Raw genomic sequence first — 11,049 nt, 5'->3', positions numbered from 1 at the left:
CCACTGTGGCGACCCCAAGAGAATTAATGAGAGAAAAAAGAGAATTAATGAATTAATACATTTTTGAACTTTGATTTTCGAATTTGGCATCCTACCGCACAACACGACGTGTTTGCTATTACAACCAACAACCAACAATCAAGACCAACTGGTCTTGTTTTGCAACCAGTATGTGACGTCATGTGTGACGTAGGTTGGCAATTTCCCTATAGTGCATGTGTTTGGACTTCGGGGGAAACCGGAGCACCCGGAGAAAACCCACGCCAACACAGGAAGAACATGCAAACTCCACACAGAAATGCCAACTGACCCAGCAGGATATCTTAGTATACATGTAGATAAGCCGTGAAGACTTTCTTTTGTATATTGATGTGTTTTTCTTTTGGATAGTTAGGGTAGAGTTTGGGCCAATAGAATAGCTTGTTTTGCTTTTTTTTTATTTGTATTGTTTGGACGCTGCCCGTGTCTCATCTCTCCAATTCTCCCATCTACCCGTTTGTTGTCTGATTTTCAATATATCTTTGTAAATAGCTATTGTTCTTTCTACATACATATTGTTGCACTTATTATCACTATGTAAATAAAACTCACTTTATTGCATTTGGGTATCATTCATTCATTCATTCATTCATTTTCTTGTCAGCTTAGTCCCTTTATTAATCCGGGGTCACCACAGAGGAATGAACCGCCAACTTATCCAGCAAGTTTTTACGCATCAGATGCCTTTCCAGCTGCAACCCATCTCTGGGAAACATCCACACACACACACTCATACACTACAGACAATTAAGCCTACCCAATTCACCTGTACCGCATGTCTTTGGAATTGTGGGGGAAACCGAAGCACCCGGAGGAAACCCACGCGAACGCAAAGAGAACATGCAAACTCCACACAGAAACGCCAACTGAGGCGAGGATAGAACCAGCGACCTTCTTGCTGTGAGGTGACAGCACTTGGGTAGTCGGGGTATTTTGTCCCTCACTTGTTGATATTGTGTGTTTGCTTATGTGTTTCACCCCAAAATTAGCGTTACTCTCCTGCCCCGTAACCATCTTCAACATTGTAACAATCAGCATACAGTTAAGAATAAACATTTTGCAATATACATTATATCTAAATGATTTCTTACAATGAAGTTTCAGAGCTCAACTCTTACTGGGGAACATGATCGTCCTTTCTTCATGAGCACAATGCAAAAAAACACACCAATGAACTGTCTGACCTCACTGTATGCACGTATATCACCATGTGTTTTACTGCAGAATCTAATGAAACCCTCTAACCAAGATAAACTGATCCTGTCTTGGCGTGCTGGAATTTATTTTAGGGGACCGGGCTGTCTGTGTGTGTGTGTGTAGCCTCTGGTTAAGATTGAAACACCCCCCCACCCCCACCACCCCTCACACAAACCTCTGTGCCAACTGTTGTATAACAAAGCTGTTAAATGAGAGGGGCCCGAAACCCAACATTATTTATCCGTGTGTGTGTGTGTGTGTGTGTGTGTGTGTGTGTGTGTGTGTGTGTGTGTGTGTGTGTGTGTGTGTGTGTGTGTGTGTGTGTGTGTGTGTGTGTGTGTGTGTGTGCGTGTGTGTGCGTGTGTGTGTGTGTGTGTGTGCGCGTAATGAAAAGTGTGAACTGAATGGATGACATTGAGATTTAGATGTGCTCAGTGTCTGGGAACGGTTGGAGCTGCTTTATGTGTGGCTTTTATAACCTACTCTGAAAACAATCGTGATAAAAGATTTAAAGGTAAAATAGGGAATAAATATCATCATAAAATAAATATGACTTTACTTATTTTTGAAATAAACTGTAAGTAAACTTTGAAAGCTAAAATATTTTGACATTTTGTTGTTAATTATTAATTATTAAAAGGGCTTCACAGTGGCTCAGTGGTTGCTCACAGCAAGAAGGCCACTAATTCGAGTCCTGGCTGGGTCAGTTGGCATTTCTGTGTGGAGTTTGCATGTTCTCCCCGTGTTGTTGTGGGTTTCCTCCAGGTGCTCCGGTTTCCCCCGAAGTCCAAACACATGTGCTATAGGTGAATTGGATAAGCTAAATTGCCCATAGTGTATGAGTGTGTATGAGTTGTGGCAGGAAGGGCATTCGCTGTGTAAAACATATGCTGGAATAGTTGGCGGTTCCTTCCGCTGTGACGACCCCTGATAAATCAGAGACTAAGCCGAAGGAAAATGAATGTATGATTTTATCTGATGGCAGGAAAATAAAAATATTTCTCAATTTCATCTACTGTAGAACTCCAATCCGGGGAGGACTGGTTATCTGGCAACTGTGGCAAATGCCAGAAGGGCTGGACCATTTTATAAATGTGGGCCGGTCAGTTTTAAACAAATGTATATGTATTGTTTTTCCATACAGGTAGCTTTTATCTCATGCTAAATGTGAATATTATAATGATGATGATGATGATGATAGTAATAATAATAATAAATGTTAAGCATTTGGCCCAATCGACAACGGACGCCTGGTTTCGAGGTCCAATCCGACCCAATCAGAGGTTACGCGGACGTAATCAAAATCTGGCAAGAATGTCAAACAAACAGTAAGAGCAACACAAGCTAATTGTAAGAAATGGTCCATAAAAAGAAAAGGTGGTGCTGAAAAGCTCAGAGAAAGCAAAAAAAAAAAAAAAAAAGCTCTAAAATTGGTTGAAGACTGTGGGTGTTTACAGTGATTTGACTGATAAACACCCTGCTGAAAAATCCAGCTTAAACCAGCCTAGTCTGGTTGGCTGGTTTTAGTTGGTCAACCAGGCTGGTTTTAGAGGGTTTTTGGCCATTTCCAGGCTGGTTTCCAGACATTTCCAGCCTGGTCTTAGCTGGTCAGGCTGGAAAATGACCAGCTAAAACCAGCCTGACCAGCCTGGTTTAAGCTGGACATAGCTGGTTTTAGCTGGTCATCTCCAAAAAATCTCCCAAAAATGGTGGTTTGCTATCTCCAGGTTGGAGAAAAGTTCTGTGTGTGTGTGTTTGTTTGTGTGTGTTTTATGTTCTATCATTAATGTGAGTTCCAGCATATGTGTGTGTGTGTGTGTGTGTTTTATGTTCTATGATTAATGTGAGTTCCAGCATATGTGTTTGTGTGTGTGTGGTTGTTTTATGTTCTGTTTGTTGATGTGTGTATTATGTGTGAGTTTTTTATGTACTCTGAATTTACTCTGAACTTTATATACTCATTGTGTTTATGTGGGTCTTATGCTCTCTCTCTCTCTCTCTCTCTCTCTGTGTGTGTGCGTGTGTGTGTGTGTGTGTGTTATGTACACTCTCTCAGCTTCTCTCTTGCTGTGTATGTACTTTATGTACTCATTCGGCTCAGTACCTTTATTAATCAGGGGTTGCCACAGCAGAATGAACTGCTAACTTATCCAGCATATGTTTTACACAGTGAATGCCCTTCCAGCTGCAACCCAGTACTGGGAAACACCCATACACACTCATTCCCACACATAGACTATAGACACTTTTAGCTTACCCATATCCCCTATAGCGCATGTGTTTGGACTGTGGGGGAAAACGGAGCACCCGGAGGAAACCCACACAAACACAGGGACACAGAAATTACTACTCAAACCAGCGACCTTCTTGCTGTGAGGCGATCATGCTACCCACTGCGCCACCGTGCAGCCTACTTTATGTACTATGAGTGTATATTTTATGTATAGTACTGTGTGTGTGTGTGTGTGTGTGTGTGTGTGTGTGTGTGATTTAGACTCTGTGTATTTTATATATTCTCTCTCCCACTTTGTGTGTGTGTGTGTGTGTGTGTGTGTGTTTGTATAATGTATAGTACTCTCTCTGCGTGTGTTTGTATGTGTGTGAATTTCAAATACTCTGTCTCTCCACTGTGTGTGTTTGTTTAATGTACAGTACTGTGGTGTGTGTGTGTGTGTGTGTGTATGAATTTATTCTGTCTCTCTCTTGCTGTGTGTGTATTTTTATGCACTTTATGATATATATCCTATATGTTCTCTCTCTCTGTACATTTTATGCACGAACACTCTCTCTCTCTCTCGCTGTGTGTGTGTGTTTTATGTTTTCTTTTACTCTCTTACTGTTTGTGAGTGTGTATTATTCTCTCTCTCTCTCTCTCTCTCTCTCTCTCTCTCTCTCTCACTGTGTTTATGTAAGAGCAGTCTGCAGTATATAAGCGTGCGCAGTGAGCGTCTCCTCAGTTTTCTCTCCGCTGCTGCTGATGATGAAGATGATGATGATGGTGAACGGTGTGTTTGCTCTGCTCTTCGTCCTGCTCTCTGCTCTCTCCGTCAGCGCGGAGGTTCTGCCGCCCGCAGACTTCGACATCAAGGGGGTGAGCCTGAACACACACACACAGAAAACAGAGATCATTAGGAAGAGTTTTGCAAAAAACATACACCATTTTTTTTGTCCTTAAATAAATAGTTGATCACTTTTGTTGTAATCTAAATGTACTGGAGATATTTGGGTGAACAGTGCTATTCTTAATTTATTAATATTCATTCTTAAATCATTGTTTTTCTTATAGTTTATTCTTTTTTTCAAAATGTATTTAGTTCATGCAAATATGTACAGTTGTAATGATGCATTTAGAGTTTAGAAATTTTAAATTGTATTATGTTATGTTATATTATATTATGTTATATTATATTATGTTATGTTATGTTATGTTATGTTAAATTATGTTATTATTTTATAATAAATTAAAATAAATTATATCATATTATATTATATTACATTACATTACATTACATTACATTATATTATATTATATTACATTACATTACATTATATTATATTACATTATATTATATTATATTATATTATATTATATTATATTATATTATATTATATTATATTATATTATGTTATATTATGTTATATTATGTTATAATAAATTATAATAAATTATATTATTTTATATTATATTATGTTACATTATATTATTTTGTCATATTATATTATATTATGTTATATTATATTATAATAAATTATAATATATTATATTATATTATATTATATTATGTTATATTATATTATGTTATGTTACATTATATTATTTTATGTTAGATTATATTATGTTATTATTTTATAATAAATTATAATAAATTATATCATATTATATTATATTATATTACATTATATTATATTATATTATATTATATTATATTATATTATATTATATTATATTACATTATATTATATTATATTATATTATATTATATTATATGTTATGTTATATTATGTTATATTATAATAAATTATATTATATTATATTATGTTACATTATATTATTTTGTCATATTATATTATATTATGTTATATTATATTATAATAAATTATAATAAATTATATTATATTATTTTATATTATATTATATATTATTATATTATATTATATTATATTATATTATATTATATTATATTATATTATATTAACCTCATTATGATGTCATAATATATATCATAAATAACTTTTAGTCAAACATTAAATGTATCACTTAAAAAGAAAACTGTCTCTCAATTGCATTGTCATTTTAAATTTAGAAATCACACTTTAAAAATGTCATCATTACTTCACCATTACAAACATGATGTTTTAGTCAAACACAGAACTATATTGTCATTCTGTGCATAAAATAACAATAAGGGGGCCATCGCTGTATATATTTATTATGACACAAAATCTGTTTTAACTTTAACTGAGTTAAGAAATTAAGGTAACACTATAATAACTACACACTATAAACCATTTATTAAGCATTAGCAAATAGTGAATTCATTATTTGTTAAGCATTAACTCTACATTAATAAACATTAGTAAGCAGTTTATAACTCCAGCTATAAATGCTCTATTCTTGACTCATAAGCACATTTATAATGTGCTTAATGACTGTACTTTCATATTTTGTAATTGATTTATTTTACATTACTAAACAAAGTATTGCATTATTTACAAACCAGTTATTTAAGCATAGTTGTTTTTAAAGATCATTCAGAATGAGTTAGTCAATGACTAATAAACTATTCAAATTAGCATTTATAATTCTTATTATCCAGGCATGTATTAACAGTTCATTTGTGTATTAATAAATGCTTTATTAACTCAAATTCATCCAGTTTTTTGATCTAGTCTAGTGAGGACTATTCATGCTTTATAAATCCCTTATAAATGACAAATAAAGGCTCAGTTAAATTCTAAACAGGAAAAAAAAACACAAACAACTTTATTAATTTCTAGTCATTTAAACACACACAAATGAAACTGTCAAATAAAAGCAAATCTTTGCAACCTTATCTAAAAATGACACTACAGTTTAGACATTGCATTTTATTATATTGTTAAATTACTATAATGTAGCTGTTTTATCCAATTGAAAATCAGATTTTGACACTCCTGTTATTCGACCATGTTTAAACTTTACAGTAAATTTACCTTTTAGATAGGGCCAGACTGAATCTGCGGACATTTTTTGCTATTTCTGCGGAGAATTTTAATAAAAGTCTGTGGATTTCTGTGGAATTATTTTGGGAGTATCATCACTAAAACATTAATATGTGAAACAAAAAATAACATCTTTTAAACTTGTATTTAATGTTTACAATGCAAATCCAATTAGATTCACTTGATTTGGTAAACAAAGCAAGTCTCTCATATAATATCTCTACTAAAAGACAGAAAATATTACTGTACAAACTGCATTGTACATCAACCAAATGAGCATTTTCATGTTAGTCAATAATACTACTGTAATTAATTTGAAAACTGAATAAGCTTAGATTTACAGTGAATTAACAGAATGAAAGATGGGCTAAAAATCTGCGTAATTCTGCGTGCGTATATTCTGTGTGGGCCTACTTTTAGATAAGATTGCAAAGATTATTGTTCATGTGATACCAAGCTTTTAAATAACATTTATAAGGGATTAATAGTGCATTAATAGTCTTCACTTTAGATTAGATCACAAAACTGCATGTGTTAATAAAGCATTTATTAACATACAAACTAACGGATAATATTGGCCAGAATAATGAGACATATAAACGTTGATTTAAATAGTTTATTAATCATTTACTAACTCATTCTGAATGATCTTAAAAACCTCTAACTACTCTAAAATACAACTGGTTTGTAAATAATGCAATACTTAATTTCGTAATTAAAAATCAAGCAGTTATAAATTATGAAAGTACAATTATTAAGCACATTATAAATGTGATTACAAGCAGGGCCAGACGGAATCTGCGGACGTTTTTTGCTGTTTTTGCGGAGAATTTTGGTAAAAATCAGCGGATTTCTGCAGAATTATTTTGGGAGTATCCAGCGGAGTATCATAACTAAAACCTTAATATATTAAATAAAAAGTAATAAATTACTGAATAAAAACTGAATAAATTCAGATTTACACATTTACTCAAGCAAATAAACAGAATTAATGATGGGCTAAAAATCTGCAGAAATCTGTGGAATTCTGTGGAAAATCTGCGAAAAATCTGCGGAATTCAGCAAAAAAATCTGCAGAAAATCTGCGGAATTCTGCGGAAAATCTGCGAAAATCTGAGGAATTCTGCGGAAAATCTGCGAAAAATCTGCGGAATTCTGCGGAAAATCTGCGAAAATCTGCGGAAAATCTGCGAAAATCTGCGGAATTCTGCGGAAAATCTGCGGAATTCTGCGGAAAATCTGCGAAAATCTGCGGAATTCTGCAAAAAAATCTGCAGAAAATCTGCGGAATTCTGCGGAAAATCTGCGAAAATCTGCGGAATTCTGCGGAAAATCTGCGAAAAATCTGCGGAAAATCTGCGAAAATCTGAGGAAAATCTGCGAAAATCTGCGGAATTCTGCGGAAAATCTGCGAAAATCTGCGGAATTCTGCGGAAAATCTGCGAAAAATCTGCGGAATTCTGCGGGCGCAGATTCCATGTGGGCCTAATTATAAGTCAAGAATAGAGCACTTGTCTCTGCAGTTATAAACTGCTTACTAACGCTTATTAATGTAGAGTGAATGGGTAACTCTTTACAATAAGGTTCATTAGTTAATGCATTAACTAACATGAACTAATCATGAACAACACATGTACAGCATTTATTAATCATAATTGAACATTTACTAATGCATTAATACCTTTCAAGTACATGCTTGTTAACATTAGTTAATGCACCATGAGTTAACATGAACTAACAATGAACTACTGTATTTTCATTAACTAACGTTTATTTACATTAATAAATACTGTAGTAAATGTATTGTTCAATGTTTGTTCTTGTTAGTAAATGCATTAATTAACATTAACAAATGAACCGTATTGTAAAGTGTGACCAGTTAATGCTTAACAAATAATGAATTCGCAAAATACTAATGCTTCATAAATGATTCATAGTGTGTAGTTATTATAAAGATTTACCAAAATGAACACTTGGTTAAAAAGACACCATGATTTTCAATCACTGCCAATGAAAACATTCGCTGCTGCTATAAAGGGCCATCTTTTAAAAATAGAAAAATGCTCTAAATGACTGATAATACCTTTTAAAACTAAAGTTTCGTGTCATTAGATCTTTATAAAATAAACCAAGTACTAACAACTTCACTCAAACTCATTGCTACTTTACTAAAAACCAGTAAATCCAGTAAAAAAAGTAAGTGGTCTCTTAATTTATTCAGGGGTGGCCAACCCTGTTCCTGGAGAGCCACCTTCCTGCAGATTTCAGTTGCAACCCATATCAAACACACCTGCCTGTAATTATCACGTGGTGTTCAGGTCCTAATTAATTGGTTCAGGTGTGTTTGATATGGGTAGCAACTGAAATCTGCAGGAAGGTGGCTCTCCAGGAATAGGGTTGGCCACCCCTGATATGAAGAAACTTAGGGGTGGCACAGTTGCTCAGTGGTTAGCACTGTCACCTGGTCACTGGTTTGAGTCCCGGCTGGGTCAGTTGGCATTTCTGTGTGGAGTTTGAATGTTCTCCTCGTGTTGCTGTGGGTTTCCTCCGGGTGCTCCGGTTTCCCCCACAGTCCAAACACATGCGCTATAGGTCATTTTGGTCACTAAATTGGTCAACTAAATTGGCCATAGTGAATGAGTGTGTGTGTGAATGTGAGAGTGTATTGATGTTTCCCAGTACTGAGCTGCAGCTGGAAGGGCATCCGCTGTGTAAAACATATGCTGGAATAGTTGGCGGTTCATTCCACTGTGGCAACCCCTGATTAATAAAGGGACTGAGCCAAAAGAAAATGAATGAATGAATGAATGAGATAACATAAAATATTAATCAAACATTATCATCTACAGAACGTTTGTTATTGTTTTAAACATCTGTATGGTTGTACAAGGATTAAATAAATCTATATTTAAATGAAGGAGTTTTAAATCAGGCAGATCTTCGGCACAATATCCTTTCAGAAGCTCATAATATCGTTGACGATCGTATATTTGCTGTGTCTTTCGCACAGATGACAGGGAAATGGCACCTGATCGGGTTTGCGACCAACGCTGAGTGGTTCGTCAGCCGTAAGGCCAACATGAAGATGGGCATCGCCATGGTGACGCCAACTGAGGAAGGAGACCTGGACATGGCATACTCCAGTCTCAAGTAACACACAAAAACAAACAATAATAATAATAAATCAGAAAAACATCTTAATGCACTGAGCTGAGCAGACTACTCATGAATTGTAATGATCACACTGTAAAAAAAAATCCTGGTTGCCTTAAAAAAAAATGAATGAGTCATTTTAACCAATATGGTAATTTAAGGCAGAAATGCTCAGTTCTTTACTGTTTTGTAATAAAAAAAAAATAACAATGTCAGAAAGAAATACACTAATAGTTAGAAAACGGCAGGGTGTTATAAATATGCTAGTTTTATTTCAAAGAGTTATAAAATTACAAAAATTAAAAACTCTCTGTGTATCAATCCACTGGAACCTGCAGATGAGTGATTAATCCGCTGATGAATCAGCTGATTTGACGATGTTTTTAAATGCTTTCTCCAAAGCTTGAAACGCTGTCAGTGATGTAATCTGCACACAAGCAGCCAATAGTGTTCAGCTTTTTCTGACGACTTGTGGATCGTTCACGGAGTGTTGCGTAGTGTGAACACCACAGAGATTAAGGCCCCGTTTACACTAATGCATTTTAGTTTGAAAACGCATGAGTTTTGCTACGGTTACGCCATCCGTCCACACTACGCCGGAGTTCTCGAGCGCCGAAAACGGAGCGTTTCGAAAACGCTGGAGAGGCCGTTTTCATTCTGAAACGCTGCTGCTCCGTCTCAGTGTGGATGATGGAAAACGGAGACATCTGAAAACGGAGGCGGGGCTGCAGACATTCGCCTCTCTGATTGGGGCTTTTCCTGAATATTAAGTAGCCTAACGCACAGTTCAGTCCTGCATCTTCTCCGTGTAAGTTCAGACTTCGCAAGTTTGATCAAGGCTGCAGTCTCTTCTTCTCAGTTTGATATGGAAAACAGACTATACCGAGGACACGGGTAAATCTTCAAAGGGAACAGTGTACTTTATAACTTCATTCACATCACCCTGGCTTCGTTGTTTCACTTTTTCAACAATAAAATGTAAACATGATTTAAGGAACTGCCTATTTTCATTTTAATATTAGCAACTTAGACAGCAGAAATGTTGAGGCGCCGTGCTGCATGAGCGTCATCTTCACTGTGTGGATATTTATAACAAAACGGAGCCGATAACAACTGCCTCCTTTCAATTTCAGTGAAAATACGAAACACACCCTCTCTTTTGCTGAATATCAGTTTTAATAATCGATAATGGCCATTATAAAAGTATAACATACAATAAGTTTATAAATTATAGGAAATAAAGGCAAGCGATCAGTCAATATACAGAATAGTCTACGTGGTTACATTAATCATTAACTTATCTTTGCGCTCAGCCAAAACACGTTACCTGAGAACAAGTAATAGATTCCAATGACCAAAGTCAGGGAATATGTCGTTAGATAAAGACAACAAGATGAATGAAATATCCCGTTTAATGAATATAGTGAGATTAGATCCAGCGGGAGATGCTTGATGAGA

At 35.1% G+C, this 11,049-nt stretch overlaps 1 protein-coding gene across 1 annotated transcript in view; it reads left to right on the top strand.

Annotated features, from left to right (window-relative positions):
* Positions 1–4,191: 4,191 nt before the first annotated feature.
* zgc:153704 overlaps positions 4,192–11,049 on the top strand; it is a 10,951-nt gene continuing 4,093 nt past the window's right edge. Inside the window, exons 1-2 of the mRNA NM_001076726.2 lie at positions 4,192–4,327; positions 9,449–9,588. Of these exons, the coding sequence (NP_001070194.1) occupies positions 4,223–4,327; positions 9,449–9,588 (245 nt within the window). The 5' untranslated portion in view covers positions 4,192–4,222. The remainder of the gene's footprint in view (positions 4,328–9,448; positions 9,589–11,049) is intronic.

The sequence above is a fragment of the Danio rerio genome, chromosome 5, assembly GCF_049306965.1.
Source record: "Danio rerio strain Tuebingen ecotype United States chromosome 5, GRCz12tu, whole genome shotgun sequence".
Taxonomy (NCBI): domain Eukaryota; kingdom Metazoa; phylum Chordata; class Actinopteri; order Cypriniformes; family Danionidae; genus Danio; species Danio rerio.
The sequence above is the reverse complement of the archived record's forward strand: the minus strand, read 5'-3'. Positions and strand labels throughout refer to the sequence as shown.